The 23110-nt window shown below is 42.4% G+C and overlaps 1 protein-coding gene across 1 annotated transcript in view; it reads right to left on the bottom strand.

Annotated features, from left to right (window-relative positions):
* Positions 1 to 3248: 3248 nt before the first annotated feature.
* The window catches only part of LOC138951230 (uncharacterized), a 38453-nt gene continuing 18591 nt past the window's right edge, over positions 3249 to 23110 (bottom strand). Inside the window, exon 3 of the mRNA XM_070322887.1 lies at positions 3249 to 4106. Coding sequence (XP_070178988.1) covers positions 3700 to 4106 — 407 coding nt within the window. The 3' untranslated portion in view covers positions 3249 to 3699. The remainder of the gene's footprint in view (positions 4107 to 23110) is intronic.

Consider the following 23110-nt stretch of genomic DNA (forward strand, 5'->3'; position numbering starts at 1 on the left):
GCCCAGTGAGGTAAGATCTAGACATTATTGGCATGCCCAGTGAGGTAAGACTTTAGACATTATTGGCATGCCCAGTGAGGTCAGATTTAGACATTATTGGCATGCCCAGTGAGGTAAGATCTAGACATTATTGGCATGCCCAGTGAGGTAAGATCTAGACATTATTGGCATGCCCAGTGAGGTAAGACTATAACATTATTGGCATGCCCAGTGAGGTAAGACTTTAACATTATTGGCATGCCCAGTGAGGTAAGACTTTAACATTATTGGCATGCCCAGTGAGGTGAGACTTTAACATTATTGGCATGCCCAGTGAGGTAAGACTTTAACATTATTGGCATGCCCAGTGAGGTAAGACTTTAACATTATTGGCATGCCCAGTGAGGTGAGACTTTAACATTATTGGCATGCCCAGTGAGGTAAGACTTTAACATCATTGGCATGCCCAGTGAGGTAAGACTTTAACATTATTGGCATGCCCAGTGAGGTGAGACTTTAACATTATTGGCATGCCCAGTGAGGTAAGACTTTAACATTATTGGCATGCCCAGTGAGGTGAGACTTTAACATTATTGGCATGCCCAGTGAGGTAAGACTTTAACATTATTGGCATGCCCAGTGAGGTAAGACTTTAACATTATTGGCATGCCCAGTGAGGTAAGACTTTAACATTATTGGCATGCCCAGTGAGGTAAGACTTTAACATTATTGGCATGCCCAGTGAGGTAAGACTTTAACATTATTGGCATGCCCAGTGAGGTAAGACTTTAACATTATTGGCATGCCCAGTGAGGTAAGACTTTAACATTATTGGCATGCCCAGTGAGGTAAGACTTTAACATTATTGGCATGCCCAGTGAGGTCAGATTTAGACATTATTGGCATGCCCAGTGAGGTAAGATCTAGACATTATTGGCATGCCCAGTGAGGTAAGACTTTAACATTATTGGCATGCCCAGTGAGGTAAGACTTTAACATTATTGGCATGCCCAGTGAGGTAAGACTTTAACATTATTGGCATGCCCAGTGAGGTAAGACTTTAACATTATTGGCATGCCCAGTGAGGTGAGACTTTAACATTATTGGCATGCCCAGTGAGGTAAGACTTTAACATTATTGGCATGCCAAGTGAGGTAAGACTTTAACATTATTGGCATGCCCAGTGAGGTGAGACTTTAACATTATTGGCATGCCCAGTGAGGTAAGACTTTAACATTATTGGCATGCCCAGTGAGGTAAGACTTTAACATTATTGGCATGCCCAGTGAGGTAAGACTTTAACATTATTGGCATGCCCAGTGAGGTGAGACTTTAACATTATTGGCATGCCCAGTGAGGTAAGACTTTAACATTATTGGCATGCCCAGTGAGGTGAGACTTTAACATTATTGGCATGCCCAGTGAGGTAAGACTTTAACATTATTGGCATGCCCAGTGAGGTAAGACTTTAACATTATTGGCATGCCCAGTGAGGTGAGACTTTAACATTATTGGCATGCTTAGTGAGGTAAGACTTTAACATTATTGGCATGCCCAGTGAGGTGAGACTTTAACATTATTGGCATGCCCAGTGAGGTGAGACTTTAACATTATTGGCATGCCCAGTGAGGTGAGACTTTAACATTATTGGCATGCCCAGTGAGGTCAGATTTAGACATTATTGGCATGCCCAGTGAGGTAAGATCTAGACATTATTGGCATGCCCAGTGAGGTAAGATCTAGACATTATTGGCATGCCCAGTGAGGTAAGACTATAACATTATTGGCATGCCCAGTGAGGTAAGACTTTAACATTATTGGCATGCCCAGTGAGGTAAGACTTTAACATTATTGGCATGCCCAGTGAGGTAAGACTTTAACATTATTGGCATGCCCAGTGAGGTAAGACTTAAAAGAATTTCACTAACGTAAAAAAAATTGAAATATTGGTCAGTTTTGGCGATCGTTTTGGTGGTTCAAAGTGAATCGTACCATAACAAAAAGCCGTTTTTAAGGGTAGGTGTGTTCTGACACCTGTGACGTCATTCCGAAATACTGATACAGTGCAATGAAATCATTTATGAGCAGAAGAGAAACCGATCTTCACATGCACAGATATTTATGAGCAAAATACTGCGGTTTAACATCGAAGCCACACACTAGAACCAATATGCTTACCTGTTTGTGCTCAGTGTATACAGTACGACTCTACGGCTTTTTCTACATCACGACGGGTGCCCGTTATTCCGTGCTGGTGAACGTTAAATCTACACAAAAACATAAATATTGAACCCAAACAGCTACACACAAAAACATAAATATTGAACTCAAATAGCCACACACAAAAGCATAAATATTAAACCCAAATAGCCACACACAAAAAAATAAATATTCAACGCAAAAAGCCACACACAAAAGCATAAATATTAAACCCAAATAGCCACACTCAAAAACACAAATATTCAACCCAAAAAGCCACACTCAAAAACATAAATATTCAACCCAAAAAGCCACACTCAAAAACATAAATATTCAACACAAAAAGCCACACTCAAAAACATAAATATTCAACCCAAAAAGCCACACTCAAAAACATAAATATTCAACACAAAAAGCCACACTCAAAAACATAAATATTCAACCCAAAAAGCCACACTCAAAAACATAAATATTCAACCCAAAAAGCCACACACAAAAACATAAATATTGAACCCAAACAGCTACACACAAAAACATAAATATTGAACTCAAATAGCCACACACAAAAGCATAAATATTAAACCCAAATAGCCACACACAAAAAAATAAATATTCAACGCAAAAAGCCACACACAAAACGTTGGTAAGCTGTTGACAATGTGCTGGTCGCTTCTTATTGGCACTGGGCGAGTTATTCAATTCTGAAACAAAGTGAACAGACATCACACAACACACACAATGTCAAAGCAACTCATGAAGTGAAGCCTCACAGTTCCAGGTCGGGTGTATCTTTATTGTACAACTGTGTTCTCTCTGTCTCTCTCTCCATCTGGCCTTGAGCAGCAAAACACAGTAATGACGTCATTTATCATGACGCATTTTTCGTTTGATGTCATTCAAGACTGGTATTTTGAGCAAATTTGTGTTTCAGGCAAAGTGAAGATGAATTTAACCACAGGGAATAAACCCTGACAGACACCACTGTACCTAGTGTGCGTTTTTTCCACCTGTAGGTAGTCACAGGTAAGTCACAGGTATCGGTCACAGGTGAGTCACAGGTAGCGGTCACAGGTAAGTCACAGGTATCGGTCACAGGTGAGTCACAGGTAGCGGTCAGGGCGAGCGGTAGCGGAGGCTTTCACCTGTATATGTCACCTTTCGGTAGTTGCAGAAGTTCGTTTCACTGGACAAAACCCGACCTGATATTGTCCTACCTGTCGCAACACACCCGCCTGATTTTGCAGGTAACAGTTGACAGGCTTCCAGGTGTGCGGGACCTGCGTTTGTATTTTTGCCAGCGTCCCCCCGCCACGGCAAGGTGTTTGGAAAGGTTCAGCATCGTCTGCACGTGTAAATTAGTACACAGGTAAATACCAGGTGATCGTCAGGTAGATTCGCAGGTGTGAGATGACGTGTCGGTGGTTGTTGGGTGTGGGGGCTGGTGGCGGGGGTGGTGGTGGGGGTGGTGGTGGTGGTGGTGGCGGAGAGAGGTGAGAGAGGGAGTGCACGACACACGGTGTATCAACGATAACGATAAGGTTCAGGCTTGACCCAGACCACTTGCGCCGTGGAGCGCGACATGGAGACCATGCGGCCAGTAGTGTCAGCATCAAGACCACGCCCCATGTCCAGGTACACCACCACCTTGCGCTCCAGACCCCATACCGTCCTCTCCTCCACAATGGTGACCGCGTCAGCAACAGCCACTCCAGTCCAGCTGTTCTCCGCCACCCGTCTCACCGCCTCGCTGTCCCCGGGGTGCACGACACGGGTGGGGATCCCCAGCTGACGCAGGCCCCGGATGAAGGGGGCAGGTGAGTCACCGTTATCATCAGGTGTGTCAGGTGCACAGTCAATGTAAGGCCCCATGATGAACACGTCGTTGTAGCGCAGCCCGCCCTGCTCCCCTGGCCCGTTGTCATGGCGACCTGCAACATCACACACACCGTCACCACCCTCGTCGCTACATCGCCACTAGCAACAACAACATCATCGACACCATCATCACCAACCGCATCAACAACTACATACACCACTACCATCACCAACAGCATCGACAACCACATACACATCAAATAGAACCGTACACTGACTGACAAGAACGACATCAACCGCATCGCCATCACCGACAGCATTGACCTCTCCATACATCGTCGTCGCCAACGACAGCAACAACACCAGCGGCGACACAACCACCAATACAAAAGTACGAGAAGTCGATTTATTCTTTTTGCTTCTCAGGGAAGAACGCCAGACCCCAGATGTGTGTCTTGTGCTATGACGTCATTTCACGATGACGACATTTCACTGTGACGTCACCACCTTGACTTGCAACAGAGACAGTTCCATAATTCAACACAAATCTGGGAAGCGTTTGGATGTGTGCGAAGTAATTGCTATAAAATTCATTTTAGGTGCAGTTGATTCATTTCAGTGTGCCTGCACACATCTAATCGAGTTGGCCGGGAAAAAACCATGCGATGAGTCCGAAATATCGTACATTTTATTTTAGTTTTCGGAGGGACAGTTTTTCACAAGCTACCCAAGGAAACTATTCAATAACATCACACATAGCTTAATCAGCATGGCGTAAGCAGTTTATTGGTCTCATCTATGTATAGATATATTTGTTTGTTTCCCAGGGGCGCATTTCACTGCTCGCATTATAATGATTGTTAGGCGATTGCAGATTCAGTCTTTGCCTATGTGCCTTGTGAAATTATGTCCATTGAGAACAACGTGGATCGTGCATGTGACTGTTAGGTAATAAGTTTTTTTCCATGTTCAGCTTCACCTACTTACGTTGCGTTTATTTATTAATCTGTGCATTTGTTAGTGGATGCGTACATGTATTTCTTTCAAGGTTACCTAACATTATATCAGTGCAATAGGACAAGCAATCATTCAGCTCAGAAGGCCAAACACTGTTATTGCACCATTGCAGTTTGCACTTGGCGTGCAAATGCACCGATCATTCGGTTCACGGTTTCTGATCGATACCCTCAGCCACCTTGGCTGTAGCTGTTCTTACACAGAGGTACGGAAATTTGAACTGAATGCTGCGCAATCATATGGCATTGATCTCCCACCTACTAGTACTACTGTGTATGCCTGCCTGTGCAGAAATCCCCGACGCAATGCAGTCTGTCACAGACGTTGCATTCCATTATAGCGAGCAACAAACGCAGCACAAAGAGTTGAGCGTGGCAAGGCAGAAGCGAGATCACACAGACATTCAGCTGATCTTGAGATATCTGCTTGATAGGAACCCTTTCACTGTGGATACAGCCCTCCGATCCATTTCAAGCGGAAAAGAAGCTGAAGCTACTGTGAATGCAGAACAAGCAAAAGGCGTAGGAAACAAGATTCTGAGCAGCATGATCGGAAATAATGTTGTGGATTTCACCTTTAAAAAGACGGATCAAGCTGTAACCATGGCTCTGAAAGCCAAGTCGTCCAATCTGCACGATGATCTAGTACATGTTCACTCCATGCTGTTGTTCCAGAGACTAGTGACAACTGTGAAGAACACCAACGGATGTCTTGAGGACGCCTTTGCCTTTGAGATGTGCAGTGTCCCAGCATCGCTGTTTGATTCGGGTGGTCTGCCAAGACAAGGTACCAAGGCTGCACTGGCAACTTACATCTGGACTTCAACAAAGCAGGTAAATGGTGTTATTCCTGATGATGTAACATATGTCATCGATGGTGGCTTGCTGTTGCACCTTCTGTCCTGGTGCCGTGGTTCAACATACAACCAGCTTACTCCGAGTTACGCAGACTTTCTCATTCGTCATTTTGGCAAAGGAACTCTTGTTTTTTATGGATACAGCTGCGGACCTACCACCAAAGATGCAGCCCATTTGCGAAGAACAAGCAGAGCCAATACAGCATGTGCCATCACTTTTGAGGGTGACATGGTCCTGTGCGAACCAAAGGAGCGTTTCCTGACGAATCCAAACAACAAACAGCGGTTCATCAACCTCCTTAGTTCCCGTTTTTCAAAGCACGGCTTTGACACTGTCCATACAACTGCTGATGCTGATAGGCTCGTCGTAAAGACTTCTCTGGAATTGGCAAGGAAGGGAAACGTGATTCTGGTTGGCGAGGACACCGATCTGCTCATCCTTCTGTTGTACCATCTTACGCCAGATCACTGCCCCGTCTTCTTCACATCAGTGAGATCATCGACAGCAAAATCAGCTGCAAAAGTGTGGGACATCAGAAAAGTCCAGACTGTTCTTGGATCTCAAGTTTGTGAGAACATCCTGTTTGCGCACGCCTTTGGTGGATGCGATACAATTAGCAGTCCATTCGGGATTGGAAAACCAATGTGTTTAACGAAATTGACCCAGTCAACAGTGTTCGTGCAGCAGGCCCATGTCTTCAGCGCCAGTCCTTGCAGAGACACTTGTGACAGGGGAGGCTACCGCTCCTTTCACAGCAGACTCTGCACCCGAGTTGTTGGCCTTTAAAAGTCAACACCGGTGTATTGTAGAATTCTGTTTGTGATGGGGTCTGGTGGTTTCCGATTGTCTGTATGTTCATGGAAACCTTCGGGTTTGCATAACAGTTTTTATAGGGCTAAGAAATTAGCCCTAACATTTTCAATCCTGTTTGATTGCACTTCGCCTCCCAAGGTGATCGTAGTGTTTCGGCACTCGGTTACATCTGGTGCTTGCGAGCAGGGATGGGACTCGGCATGATATGTTCAGGTAATGGCATAATATGACCACTGAACATTTTCGTGCTGTTCCCATTCTGCGAACTTGGGATGGACAGTGGTCCCCCGGTTCGGAACTTCGGGACGAAGTTCATTCAAACTCGGGCGATTGTGACAGGGGAGGCTTCCGCTCCTTTCACAGCAGACTCTGCACCCGAGTTGTTGGCCTTTAAAAGTCAACAACGGTGTATTGTAGAATTCTGTTTGTGATGGGATCTGGTGGTTTCCGATTGTCTGTATGTTCATGGAAACCTTCGGGTTTGCATAACAGTTTTTATAGGGCTAAGAAAATAATTAGCTCTAACATTTTCAATCCTGTTTGATTGCACTTCGCCTCCCGAGGTGATCGTAGTGTTTCGGCACTCGGTTACACACTGATGAGCTGATAGGAGCAGGAGAAAGGGCCTTTGTAGAACTCTATGGGGGGAAGGAAAGAGACACTTTGAACTTCCTCCGCTACATCAAGTACATGCAGAAAGTCTCTACATGTACCTCATCGTTTCAGCCCTGCAAATTCCCACCTACATCAGCAGCAGCTAAATTCCATTCCATGAGAACATACTTCCAGGTGCAAGAATAGATGCACTTGCATCAAGAACAGTGTCTCCTGGATCCGATGGACTGGGGATGGGAGATTGTTCAAGGCGCCATGCTTCCTATTCTCATTGACATTGCTGCTGCTCCTGGTGATCTACTCGATGTCATCCAATCCAATCCAATCAATCAATGAGTCTTATATCGCGCATATTCCGTGGGTACAGTTCTAGGCGCTCCGCAGTGATGCCGTGTGAGATGAAATTTTATACGGCCAGTAGATTGCAGCCATTTCGGCGCATATTTACCTTTCACTGCCTATTATTCCAAGTCACACGGGTATAGGTAGACAATTATTAACTGTGCCTAAGCAATTTTGCCAGGAAAGACCCTTTTGTCAATCGTGGGATCTTTAACGTGCACACCCAATGTAGTGTACACGTGGGGAGGTTCGGACACCGAAGAGAGTCTGCACACAAAGTTGACTCTGTGAAATAAATTTCCGCCGAACCTGGGATCGAACTCACGCTGACAGCGGCCAACTGAATACAAATCCAGCGCGCTACCAACTGAGCTATATCCATCAGATGCAATTGCAAGACAGAGTGTCGAACAGCAAGATGTTCATGCCGAAAACACGGCCTCGTGTGTACGTCTGGCTGTAGAGAGTGCAGAGGGGAGAGCTGTGCCAACACTGTGACCGAGGTTGCCTGTGTAGGTACATCAGACGACGAAGACGGGTTTTAGCGTAAGTACGAGGTCATGTTGAATAGAGTGTGCGTGTGCATGTTCACATGTGTAATGCAACAGTAACGGGTAAAGGAGGGAGAATATCAGCACAGTAATTGTCAACTCACATACCTGTCAAACGCGACCCGGGAGACGCGCCCTGTGAAACCACACCGAATGCGCTAGATTTGAGCTTCGGCTACGTTATTTCGCGTTAAATAAATGCAATTGAACCCAAGGGCGGATCAATTCACTTTGGAGGGGGGGGGGGGGGGGTTACTGACGGCGCCTTCGGCGCCTAAGCCTCTAGGGGGGTCCGGGGGCATGCCCCCCCCGGAATTTGTTTTTATCCAAAGAAGCAAAATAGAGCTATCTGGTGCATCCTGAGCCAATAAATTACCTCTGAAACCTCTTACCAAAATGCTTTTTGGGGTGGGGTGGGGGGTTACGTAACCCGTGTAACCCCCCCCCCCCCAGATCCGCCCTTGGAACCTATTTATCAACTGAATGTGCTTTTCTTACATACTATATGAGTGACATATGGCACATCCCTTAAAATAAGACATGTTATAGACGTGAGAGGTGAGGGACGGAGCATATTCGGAATACCGTTATTGCGCAGTTGTCATCATTCTTTAAAAGCTTCAAAAATATAGTTTGCATGGGAAAACGTTGGCCAACTCGGTTTTACCTGATCAATGGATGCATGTAGAGTACAAAAAAGGTGAAACAAATTTTATAGCAATTTGTTCACACAGGAGGTGAAATCTGATGAAATCTGCCTAGCCTAATGTGATTTTAGGGATGACAGGGAACGAAGTCAGAAAGAAATGGAGGAAGGAAGAATGAGTAAAGCAAGAAAGAAGGAAAGTATTAACAGTAGGACAGAACGAGAGTAGGAAAGACAAAGTGAAGAAAGAGTATAAAGAGCTATTGTGTTTTCAGCGTAGCAATAGGGCCCGATATTTAGACGAGACAAGTATAATGCCGACGTATGGCATTCCGTTTGTCAAATAATTATTTGGATACTTTTTCATGTTTTTTTCACCAGTTTTAGCTAAATAATCATTATTTAGAAGCTCATGTGCTAAATAAGTAATTGTTTATAAACAATGTAAAACAATTCTAAATAATTTTTTGTTTACGTAAACCATTCATTATTTACCTAAACAATGAATTGTTTACGTAAATAATTCATTGTTTACGTAAATAATGATTTATTTACGTAAACAATATATTATTTAGACTTATATTACATTGTTTATAAACAATCAACAATGTTGCTAAATAAATCATTATTTACGTAAACAATGAATTATTTACGTAAACAATTCATTGTTTAGGGAAAGCAGTTTTCATTATTTAGGGGAATCAAGAATTGACTTCTAAGCTTCATTTTTTTTCTTTGTGTATATACTATAATTCAATACAAGATATCTCCAAACATTATTTATCAGAAAATGTTCGTAAATTTGTTTATTTTACAAGCTGAAATTGCCGTACGAAAAGAACTGAATGCGAAAACAAACAAAAGGTCAAGGTCATAACCGGGAGTGTTTAGTGTTTGCATTCTCTCCCTTGAAGTTGTTGAAAAAAAAGTTTTCCGTCCTAAGTTTTCTGTTCTGTCTCAACAAAAACTTTCTCTTTCCATTTCTCTTACTGCATGATTACACTTTTTTTTTATCTGTAGGTTACACAACACAACACAACTTGGTATGAGCTCTGGCGCCACACAGTCATGTGCAGAGTTGTCCGGCCTTGCCTCTGGCATTCCGGCGGAACTCGCGAGAAGGCAACACGCGAAATCTGCACTCTGAATCTTCCGCATTTATCGACATGGTCTCTAGTTGTAGTGTTAAACATTGCCATAACAGACAAGATAGAGATAGGGACAGAAGATTCTTTTCTGTTCCATTTGTTGTCAACGGAAAGGGCAAAGAGACAAGGGATTTGACTGCACGACGCGGGCGAGAATGGTTGGCACAGCTTCAGCTGAAGAATTTCAACTTTGAATCAACAGCTAGGAGATACGTGTGCTCTGATCATTTTGTCAATGGTAAGTACTCATGCTTTTGTTCACCTGCCTTGGTTAGTCTGTGTTTTATGCAAGCTGTGTTGTGATGGTAGTGTGCGGACAGTCGGTCAGTCCTGCACCGAGTGCAGTCTATGACTGAGCATAGACCATTTGGTTATTTGGTCTATGGACTGAGTGAGTCAGTCTTACACTTACTCTCAGTATAACAACTTATCATGGTTGCCCAAAACCATGACTTGTGAGAATGCCATATGTGTGAAATACTTGGATTTGATAATCAGAATTTATTTGAACACTAAATGGTCATTGTTGATACAACTTCATAGTTCAGTTTCAAGGGTAGATCTGTGTCTAGATATACTCATTCATTTTGTTTGGGTGACTTATTTTTAAAATAACTCCCAATCCATAATTTACAATACATTTGCCTTTGATTTTTTCTGCAGGGCAACCATATGTGGGAAGTAAACAGTCCGAGCTGGACACCTACTTTGAAACTTGGGTTTGGTGCAGGGACACAGCCTGACAGCCAACAAGGATGGTACCAGAGACTCAAGGAGAGGAAGAAGCTCGTGGGGAGTGAGTCAACTCCTTCTCACCCTAATTTAGCAGAGGATGCTGTTGATGGCGACGGTGAAGGTACTTCGGATACAGCAGAACTAGCTGCTCCTCTTCCCGAGAGAGATGACTGTGGCGGTACTTACTGCCAGACTGAAACCTATGACAATTTTGCCTGGATTTCTAAAGATGAAGAAAAGCAGCTACGGGATGAACTAAACAGGCTGGTGCTAGAAACTCGGGAACTTAAAGACGAACTTGCCAAGAAAAAAATGACACTTGAGGGACAATGACGATACTGTACGATATTTTACTGGGATTTCTAATTTCTTCACACTTGTTACATTATTTGATTTTCTTGCACCGCATTTACCAACACAATCGCGCAGAGCACTGACACAGTTTCAAGCTCTCATTCATGCATATACGCCTTAACAAACCCCTGCAACACCTGGCATGCATCTTTTCTGTGTCAAGAACAACTGCCAGCAAAGTTTTTCACGAGACTGTGCATATCATGTACCACAGACTGCAGCCACTTGTTTTCTGGCCAGACAGGCGAAGTATAAAGACAAGTCTACCGCCACAGTTCCTTCCCTATCCATGGAACAGAGTAGTGTCCATTATTGACTGTTTTGAAATATATTCATTGAAAGACCCTCCAGTGTTGATGCTAGTGCACTCACCTGGTCAAACTACAAGCACAATACAATTAAATACAATATCAATTACACCTCAAGGCCATATTTCTTTTATTTCTAAAGGGTGGGGTGGGCTTTGAAGTGACAAGCACATCGCTGCAAATAGTGGGTATCTAGACAATATTGTACAACATGACAGGGGCGGACGAGGGGTTTCTGGGGTTTCCGGAACCCCCCCCCCCCCCCCCAGCCAAAAAATAAAAAAATGTGTGTGTCTTTTTGGGTTGAGTTTAAATTTTTGGGGTATTCATCAGTGACAACATCTGCTGCCTGAAACTGGTAATGATCAACCTCAGAATGCACCAGATTGCACCATTTTGCATCTTTTTTTTTCAAACTTTTCCGGGGGGCATGCCCCCGGTCCCCCTTGCAAGCTAGGCGCTTCGCGCCGTCGCCTCGACGCTTCGCGCCTTCACACCCATATCTTCACAATATACTTTTGGAAACCCCCCCCCCCCCCCCATAAAATGAACTGATCCGCCCCTGCATGATGTGATTTTGGCCGACAGGGGATTTGACATTAATGAACTAGTGGCTATGAGAGGTGCACAAGTGAAAATCCCTGCCTTTACAAGAGGGAAGAGTCAGCTTACAGCTTATGAGATAGTCAACACGCAAACTAGCTAATCTGAGAATTTATGTTGAGCGAGTTATCGGTATTCTTTGTGGAAAGTACAAAATTCTGAACTCTGCAGTGATATTCTGACTGATCTTTTGTTTGCAAGGGAAGAGGAAGAAGTGGTAACACTGGACAAAATAGTCACTGTATCATCTGGGCTTGTCAATGTTTGCACTGGTATCATGTGATTCTTGCTGTGACGCTGCATAAACACAGCCTAGTGAACTGAAGGCATTGTTTAGACTAGAGAATATGTTAATTAAACTGTGGTGTATTGTATCTGATTCTGATGTCTCGCATGAGCAGTAGCAAGTCTTTCTGTTATTATGTTTTCACTGGACAAAATCTTGAATTTGAAGATGAAGGCATTGTTTAAAGAATGTGTTAATTAAACTGTGGTGTATTGTATCTGATTCTGATTCAGGTGTCTCACATGAGCAGTAGCAACAGTTTTTCTGTTATCATGTTTTCACTGGATGGAATCTTGAATTTGAATATGTGTACATGATCTGACCTGCTGCTATTTCCTTCCAATTCAAGAGCAGATTTCACTCTTTCTATCACACACACACACACACACACACACACACACACACACACACACACACACACACACACACACACACACACACACAACTTTCACATACACGTTGAAATCATTTTGCATAAATGTGACATGTGTGAGCTTGGGAACGAGTTACGGTACACATGCACTTGTGTGCATCCGTGTGAACTCGTGGTACCTCTGTACTATCGGGGATCCATTAAGGTTTCCGAGACTGAGTTTCATTTCTATTGAATTGGTCTCGCGGAATAGCCGATTCTAAAATTTGCATAGGTAAAACGATTGTTTTTTTAGTACAAGCCTCTGGAGTAAATTTTGTGATTAATGTTTTTGTGAACAAGAAACAATTGACAGGTGGCTTTATTTCATCTCCCTTTTTCCCTCCGCCGCGATGTAAAGTTGAATAGTTGAAGGTGACGTTAGGCACTAACTAAAGAAAGTGGGGCTGCCTGACACCCCTCGAGTTGAATGGGTTAATCTTGTGACACCGGTGCACAGGATGTGAACGCTAAAACTGTGCTTTTGCTTGGAATCTTTGAGGGAAGGAGACGTGTATTTGGTGCGGTGTGTTTTTAATGCCGTTGTGTGACATGTCTGTCACGGCCGGAAATCTTTCCGGGATGTGAGGATTCTTTTGCTGGTAGGTTAAAACAATTTTCTTTCTGTAAAGGGGTAAGCAGTGAGAAGAATAGTATGCTGCTTGGGGGGAGGATTTATTTGAATGTTCAAGTAGATTGTTTTGTGAGTTGGGATGGTTGGGAAGATTTTTGTGTGTGAATGCTTTAGAAGACCGTCGTTTGAGAGAACGGTATTGTAGGCATGTTATTTGTAGGAATGATGTGTTTTGTTGTTCAACGAGTTAGTTTGTGGTAGTTGAAATTGTTGATTTGTTTACGTATGCTTACGGCGTGCATTCTGTGGTTTGCAGGATGTCGGAGCGTGCGACGGGGTTCTTTTTAGACGGTCTTTTTTAGATGGGAGGTTTTTAGCTGGGTTTTCGTAGACGGGGTTTAGTTAGGTCTGTTGGGTTTAGTTAGGTCTGTTGGGTTTAGTTAGGTCTGTTGGGTTTAGTTAGGTCTGTTGGGTTTAGTTAGGTCTGGTTGGTTTAGTTAGGTCTGTTGGGTTTAGTTAGGTCTTTTTCTTTTTTTAGTGGGTCGTAGATTTGTTTTTATAGACTAGGTTTTGTTAGTGAAGAGTAGTTAGATTTAGTGGAGAGATTTTGGTCAGATTTTGTTAGAGTTTTTGTAGATTTGGTTTTTTTAAAGAATTGTTTTTTTAGGTTGTTCTTTTAGATTTCGTTTGTTTTAAATTAGAGTTTCATTGTGTTTTTTTGGATTAAAGTTGAGAGTGAGGATTTAGAGTAGAGTGTAGTTTGGGGAAAGGATTTGGTGTGTTTTAAAGGGTATCTTTAGGGGAAGAATGTAGTTTTAGAATGAAGAGTGAGAATATTGGTTTTTTTTAAAGTTGTTTAGTCCTATACAGTGAAAGTGTTGTATTTGAAGATAAACCCCCGTTATCCCACATTTTCCCCATTTCATCGTATGGAATAAAAGAACCTGGGTAATATAACTTGTGTCGTCTGTTTTAGTGTTTGAGTTCAGTACGAAAGAGGAAAGTAGATTGGCACACGGTTACATTTGGCGCTGCGGAGCAAGGGTGGGTAGGGGGTGTTACTGTTAGGGCTAGGATTAGAGTAGGTTAGGGGACCCCGTCGCACAGGGAGAGGACGGCAGGCATGCAGTCCGGACGCGGGCTGGTGTGGAGGAGACAGGCGTGTGTGAAGTTGGAGGGAGTCCGGGCGTGACGTCGACGGATGCGGCTTTGTTGTCAACACTGCCTTTTAGTTTATTAATCCGTGGAAGAAAGGATTACAGTGATTAACATTTCTTTTTACTCTGTTAATCCACAGAAGAAGGACTTCAACGATTAACATTTCTTCGGACGTTTGTGAAAGACTGTTTGCACACCGTACAAAGAGACAGAGTTGGGGAGTGGACCAGCACGGGAAGAGTGTGTTTGATTATGTTGATTTGATATTATGACTGACATGTGTAGTTGTATGTTTGATTATGCTACATGGTGATGTGATGTGATTACTAACACTTTTGGTTGTGTTGTATGTATGCTGGGTGGTGTGGGTTTTTTCTTGGTTGCCAGTAAGAGCTTGGTTTAACTTGTATTACACACGTGTTGACAAGTTTCGAATAACCTTCTGGTTGAAGAAACGTAACACCAACACAGGTCAATGTTATAAATACCAACCTTTTAAAATACCAACCTTTTAAAATACCAACCTTTTAAAATACCAACCTTTTAAAATACCAACATGGATGAGTCTGGTTTGGAATTTACTTCGGCCGCTGATTTTTCACAGACACCGTTGGGGCTGGGAAGGGGAAGGATTGTAAGAGAAGGAGGGGATTTGCGGAGAATGGCTACAGAGTTGAGTAGCATGAGGGAAAGTTTAGAGGCAAGATCCGCCCCGAAAGTTGTTGTTTCGAAACCCCCCAAAGTTAGGAAATTCTACGGAGATAGCAGAGAAGATGGAAGGTACTCTGTTAAGGATTTCATAGAAGAGATTAGCAGTGCTGTGAGGGATTTCGGGAGAGAAGAACAGATTCGCTATGTGACTCAGCATGTAGAGGGACTAGCCAGGGTTGAACTGAAGTCATGTGGTCAGTCATACAGCAGTATCGAAGACATTTTTGCAATCTTAGTGGATGCATTCGGCGACAAACGCCCATTACCAACTCTTATGGCATGTTTTGCTGAAAGGCGACAGGGAAGTCGAGAAACGGTCCGAGCGTATGCCAATGATTTATTCACACGCTTTAACGCGGTGAAAGCCAAACAAGAGGAATCGAGACGCGCTGTGTCCTCTGAAGACCTGCTTGTGGATCATTTTGTTGAAGGGATTCATGACAGATCGCTGGTCCTTGATTTGAGGAGGCACATACAAAACGGGTCGGTCTCATTTAGTGAACTGAGGAAATTGGCATTAGAATGGGAAGAAATACGTACTCCAGTTCCAAAGAACGCTACAGCCAATACAGTCGCGACTCATGACAATTCAGATTGTTTCGAAGAAGTCAGGAAGATGGCGAGTCGCCAAAAAGAGTTAGAACAGGAACTTGAGGCACTCAAGGTCGGGCTTTCAGAAAGACGACCTCCCAAATATAAGTTTACATCCGATGGAAAACCCATTTGTCTGAAATGTGGCAAGCCTGGTCACGTGATCAGATCATGTACTTGGAAAGGGTTAAACCAGTAACCGACTGTGTAAAGAGCCGTACACAGGACGGGGATGAAAAGGGCTCAGTTCTTTCTAGAATGGTGGGCGAACGACCTGTTGTGGTAGAAATGGGAGGTGTGACGTTGGAAACGTTGTGGGATACCGGTTCACAAGTCACGATTATCAGTGAACGTTGTTTTTACAAACATTTTAGCGAAGAACTGGTAAGAGACAATACACTTGTACGGTTGGTTGGAGCCAATGGGTTGGAGGTTCCCTACATAGGCTACACTATACTGGACGTTAAGGTTGGGGAACAAGTTATTCCCGAAAGGGTCATCCTTGTTCAAAAGGAAGTTTCTGATTCGGAGGGTTGCGAGCCGCGAGTCATACTCGGCATGAACGTCATCCGTGACGTGAGAGATCATGGGCCTGTGAATATTAGAGTGGCAGACATAACGGTAGACACTCCAGCTTGTGTGGGGTTGGTGAGGGTGCCAAAGGGCGGCATACACATGTCCGCTCGCTCAATTTCCACTGTTTGTTTGAGTGGAGGGTATGGAAAGAAGGTGACAGAACAGGGCGAGTACGTCATAGAGGCATTAGAGGGTCCAACCCGGGAGAAGTGTTTACTAGCCCAGACTCTGGTAAAGGGAAAAGGTCCGTGGAACGTCCAGATCGTTAATCTGAGTGATGAAGATGTCTTTTTGACAGAGCGAACTCCGGTTGGCACGGTTCATGCAGTTCATAGCGTTGTTTCGCCAGGGGTGAAGGCAGAGGAGATTGCTGGGAAGGTTGTGGTGTCGTGTGATACGATATCTGCAGAGAGTGATGTGTCAGACTTGAAGGTTCCCGAGAGTCTGTTGGGCGCAGCAAGTAATGAGGAGGAACGCAAACAGTTGCATGATTTGTATTGTGAGTTTCCAGAAACATGGGTCAAAGATGATCTGGATGTAGGTTATTCTGACCTAATTAAGCACAAAGTTCCTTTGCTGGACGATGTTCCAGTAAGTCAGACATACCGTCGCATTCCCCCAACACAACTTGAAGAGGTTAGAAAACACATTCAAGACTTGTTAGAGAAAGACATTATACAGCCCAGTACTAGCCCTTTTGCTTCGCCTATAGTTTTAGTGCGGAAGAAGAACGGAGAATTGCGCATGTGTGTGGACTATCGCAAGCTGAATGCGAAGACGAGACGTGATGCATTTCCACTGCCAAGGATTGACGAGTCTTTGGATGCATTGAAGGGAGCGAACTACTTTTCCACATTGGATCTTGCTTCAGGGTATCATCAGATAGCAATGGACGAGGAGGACAGACAAAAGACTGCTTTCATTACACCATTTGGGTTATTTGAGTTCAAGCGTATGCCATTCGGACTCTGTTCCGCTCCCGCTACTTTCCAACGACTCATGACAGCAGGGATGAATGACCTTTTTCTTCCTTTTTGCTCTCTGCTATCGTTTGGTTTGTCTTTACTGTCTTCTACGCTCCCAGTTTCTAATTCTCTTGGCTGCACTGTTTTTTTAGGGATTCTTTGGTTTGAATAATGGCGTCTCCAGCCTCGTACGCCTCAGGAGCAAAGTATGCTACCTGTAAGGGATTAGATGACCTTTTTCTTCCTTGTTGCTCTCTGCTATCGTTTGGTTTGTCTTTACTGTTTTTTCCGCTCTCACCTTTACTGTCTCCTCTGCTCTCGCTTTCTATTTTCTTGGTGGTATTTTTTAGAATTTGAGTTCTGGCGCTTACTGATGTCTTTGTTTGAAGACAGTGTGTATATTGGTTTTGTTTATTAGAATTAATATTAGTGGATTTTTGAAATAGATTCTGAAGGATTGTATGGTTGCCTATGAATACTCCTGTTGAATGGTTTAATTGTGATGAGTGACATTAGGTTATTGCTGATTTTTGACTAAAGGTTTGATATTCTGGGTGAGTTTTAAGGACTTCCAGTTTTTTCATTGCCTTGGCAAGTGGTCATTTTGTTAGTTGATTAGAAGATTGTGTTGCCAAGTACAGTTGGGATACAAAGAGGGGACATGCATTGATAAATCGTAAAGGTTGTCAGTATTTTGTTCTGATGTATGCTCAAGAGAGATCAGATGCTTTGATAAATCGTAAAGATTGTCAACATTTTGTTCTGATGTATGCTCAAGAGAGATAAAATATTTGATAAGTCGTAAAGATTATCATTATTGGTTATCTGGCAAGTGGTGAACATAATTCTTTGTAAAGTGAACCATGGAACTGCCTCTGTTAAAGATGAGTTGTGATTTTTTGTCAACTTGTGTGAGTTGGATGTCGACAGGAGATAGGATTATTGGCACTGGAAGGATTATGTGAAATTTGTATTTCAGAACCTATTAGTTTTAGAGAAATATTGTATTAGTCAGTTGATGGTTGTTTTTGTGTGAAAGTTTTTGAAATGATTTGAGGATGGAGAATATTATGTTCTTGGGAGGTTAAATATTTTTTTGAATTTTTCTGATTCTGGCATGTCGCCAGGAGACGACAGTCTAAGTTGGGGAGGATGTGAGCTTGGGAACGAGTTACGGTACACATGCACTTGTGTGCATCCGTGTGAACTCGTGGTACCTCTGTACTATCGGGGATCCATTAAGGTTTCCGAGACTGAGTTTCATTTCTATTGAATTGGTCTCGCGGAATAGCCGATTCTAAAATTTGCATAGGTAAAACGATTGTTTTTTTAGTACAAGCCTCTGGAGTAAATTTTGTGATTAATGTTTTTGTGAACAAGAAACAATTGACAGGTGGCTTTATTCCATCTCCCTTTTTCCCTCCGCCGCGATGTAAAGTTGAATAGTTGAAGGTTACGTTAGGCACTGGCTAAAGAAAGTGGAGCTGCCTGACACCCCTCGAGTTGAATGGGTTAATCTTGTGACACCGGCGTGCAGGATGTGGACGCTAAAACTGTGCTTTTGCTTGGAATATTTGAGGGAAGAAGACATGTATTTGGTGCGGTGTGTTTTTAATGCGATTGTGTGACATGTTTGTCACGGCCGAAAATCTTTCCGGGATGTGAGGATTCTTTTGCTGGTAGGTTAAAACAATTTTCTTTCTGTAAATGGGTAGGCGGTGAGAAGAATAGTATGCTGCTTGGGGGGAGGATTTATTTGAATGTTCAAGTAGATTGTTTTGTGAGTTGGGATGGTTGGGAAGATTTTTGAGTGTGAATGCTTTAGAAGACCGTCGTTTGAGAGAACGGTATTGTAGGCATGTTATTTGGTAGGAATGATGTGTTTTGTTGTTCAACGAGTTAGTTTGTGGTAGTTGAAATTGTTGATTTGTTTACGTATGCTTACGGCGTGCATTTTGTGCTTTGCAGGATGGCCGAGTGTGCGACGGGGTTCTTTTTAGACGGGTCTTTTTTAGATGGGAGGTTTTTAGCTGGGTTTTCGTAGACGGGGTTTAGTTAAGTCTGGGTTTAGTTAGGTCTGGTTGGTTTAGTTAGGTCTGGGTTTAGTTAGGTCTGTTGGGTTTAGTTAGGTCTGGTTGGTTTAGTTAGGTCTGTTCTGGTTTAGTTAGGTCTTTTTCTTTTTTTAGTGGGGCGTAGATTTGTTTTTATAGACTAGGTTTTGTTAGTGAAGAGTAGTTAGATTTAGTGGAGAGATTTTGGTCAGATTTTGTTAGAGTTTTTGTAGATTTGGTTTTTTTAAAGAATTGTTTTTTTAGGTTGTTCTTTTAGATTTCGTTTGTTTTAGATTAGAGTCTCATTGTGGTTTTTTTTGGATTAAAGTTGAGAGTGAAGATTTAGAGTAGAGTGTAGTTTGGGGAAAGGATTTGGTGTGTTTTAAAGGGTATCTTTAAGGGAAGAATGTAGTTTTAGAATGAAGAGTGAGAATATTGTTTTTTTTGAAGTTGTTTAGTCCTATACAGTGAAAGTGTTGTATTTGAAAATAAACCCCCGTTATCCCACATTTTCCCCATTTCATCGTATGGAATAAAAGAACCTGGGTAATATAACTTGTGTTGTCTGCTTTAGAATTTGAGTTCAGTACGAGAGAGGAAAGTAGATTGGCACACGGTTACACATGTATTGACACAACTGACAAAGGTTGAATTATGCTGATTAACCTCAAAATAGCTCTACACAGGAAACAAGATAAGGAGCATTGAAAAATTAAATGGCCCACACTTGAAATGCGAGCACACATTTAAACTACCAATAACATGCAACTGCAAGCAACACTGAACATACCACTACCAGTATTGCAGGTATGAAGCCAAAGTGAAGAGAAGAACACTTTCACTAAATGTTCAAAATTGAAATAACATACTGTGGGCATGTGAGTCATTAACTATTTATTATGATAAATAGACCTGTGCACTTTTTTGCAGAAATAAGTGTGTTCAATTTTGTTGTCATCAAAACAGAACTAGTTGATAATAGAAACTAACTTTCAGTTCCACTGCCAATTTAAACACTGTATTACTTGACTGTACTGATGCAGAACTACGCTGGACCACACACTCTTATTTGTTCCCTAAATCAAGCAGCCAATCCGTGTCACTGGAAACATTGAACAAGGAGAATGAACAATATACCTGGCTGAATAAGTTGATAATCAAACTGCTCATGATTCTTTGTTATTCACAGCAGTGGATGTAAAACAATCACAAAATAAGGTCCTGTAATCTGTATGCATCATAATTTATACTTGTAGCACTTGATTTTGTATTGTGGTCGGTGATCCTAAACAAAATGTATGCCTACATCTGTGCATGATTTTACTTCAAGAATAAAATGAAACAAGAATGGAACAATTAATGACTTCTCTGTGAGTGTGAACTGTGATTTAAAACATTACATGCTCTCTTTTCTCTCCCTCTCTACAACTTTACTACTGCCATTTTCTGTGTGTACAGTCATACATGATGTTTGTTTTCCCACACACATGAGCAAGCGAGTCTGGCATTGTCACTGTTTCTTGCTGCGTTTCACGGCTGGTGTTTGCAGCTGCTCCTGGTTCACATCCACTGCTTGTAGAGGCTCAGCTTCTCTGTCCAGCCAGTTTCCAACTAGCTGTGGAAGAACTGCGAGTCTGAACACTTTCAAAGCTTTCTCCACACACATTGCCCAAAAATCACAGTCAGGCAATACTCGGACAATAACTTTATCCACAGTAGTCCACACCATGAAATCGCAGTAGGAGGAACTGGTCATAACAATCTCGCACTGTACTTGACTAAATATGGGTGGTTTTTGTGCAGACAAAGCATCCCCTCACTGTTAGATTCCAAACAGAAATGGCGGTCTGCCACAGCACACTCAACAGCTGACTCCTTGAAGGTGAAGGGACGTGTGTGCAGGTTTCTCCAACTCCGGCCATGCAGGTACAGTCAGTGTGCTGCCAGTATGTTGCCATCAGAAGTGGCGATGATCCAAGGAGAAAGGGCTGGTTCATTAAGGCGTTGTGAATGAAGAATCTGAAACATAAATTGAAGGTCGCACAAATTAGCATTCAGCTAGGTCAATCGAATGAATATAACTCTAAGGCGCACATAATGTGCTTTACTATTAATAACCTTAACAATGAAAAGTAAACAACAGATTTTTAACTGAATATGAACATGAAGCTCATTATAAATATAATATTTTGCAAGCTATTTCAAAATATAAATATATTCAAGACTATCTACAGCTTTTGTCGAAGTCCAGAATTCAAACTGAAGCGAAGAATATATCAAAGACAAAGCCTCAACACAATATCCTGAACTGCAACTTGTGATATATATCTGCAACACAAGACAGAGAACACTCACATTCATTCATTATAAACTGAAAGCACATTCTTACCTTTGCAGAAATGACAGAGTTCTGACAGCCGTCAGGGCTGTAGCACTTGACATCCCTCACCCAGCCAGAGACAAAAAGTCGGTAGGAATCCAAACTTGTGTAAGCTTTCAGCTGCTCACATGTGTCATGCACTCTTGCCAGGCACAAAATAATTTACGATGTTGATGTAACTCAGCTCTGGCAGATCGTCCGGATTTGCTGACCAGCACCTGGTTGGAATATCATACGGATCATTCCCGTCAATCTCCAAAATCTTCTGGTGGTATCGCCGCCTCTCCTATGGTAACAATCGCTCAGAATATTTTCGCTTCTCGCCCGGTCGCTGTTTTTGCATGAGGCAAGGGAAGTCACTCCAGATTCTTCTCGGAGCTACATGTATGGCAATCCACGGTGTGAAGATTTGATTAAACAGTTGTCGGAGGCATTGTTTCCCGTTTTTCAACGGTTCACAGCTGTTTTTACTTTTCTCTTTGAAATGAAACGATGAAAGGAAGAGAAATGGAAAGACAGGCATGTTGTTGGGACATAAACAGAACAGAGTACATAAGGGGAAAAACTGTGTTTGAACAACTTCAAGCAAGAAAATGCAAACACTAAACACTCCCGGCAGGGAAACACCTTAATTGACCTTGACCTTTGACTGTGTTTGAGATCAGTTATTTTCGTACTCGGCTTGTAAAATAAACAAAATAATATCCAAACAACAGCTATTTTAAGATAAGAGTGTGTGGAGAGACCTTGTATTCAATTATAGTAATCACTGAAAGACATAAAACTTAGTTCAGAAGCGAATCCTAGAAACCCCTAAATAATGGAAAATGTGTTGGCTAAACAATTCATTGTTTACGTAAATAATTCATTGTTTACGTAAATAATGATTTATTTAGCAACATTGCTGATTGTTTATAAACAATGTAATATAAGTCTAAATAATATATTGTTTACGTAAATAAATCATTATTTACGTAAACAATGAATTATTTACGTAAACAATGAATTGTTTAGGTAAATAATGAATGGTTTACGTAAACAAAAGATTATTTAGAATTGTTTTACATTGTTTATAAACAATTACTTATTTAGCACATGAGCTTCTAAATAATGATTATTTAGCTAAAACTGGTGAAAAAAACATGAAAAAGTATCCAAATCATTATTTGACAAACGGAATGCCATACCGACGAGTCGAAGACGAGTCGCATTATACTTGTTCGAGTCTAAATATCGGACCCTATTGCTACGATGAAAGCACAATAGCGTTTATATGCTATTCTGACATTAAATTCTGTTTAGCTGCTACGATACTCAATAACCCCTCCCCCTCGCCTCAGCTCCCACACCCACACGCACACACACAGACGCACGGGCCACACATGCACGCAAGCATGCACGCTCACACACACACACACACACAC

The sequence above is a fragment of the Littorina saxatilis genome, linkage group LG16, assembly GCF_037325665.1.
Source record: "Littorina saxatilis isolate snail1 linkage group LG16, US_GU_Lsax_2.0, whole genome shotgun sequence".
Classification (NCBI taxonomy): domain Eukaryota; kingdom Metazoa; phylum Mollusca; class Gastropoda; order Littorinimorpha; family Littorinidae; genus Littorina; species Littorina saxatilis.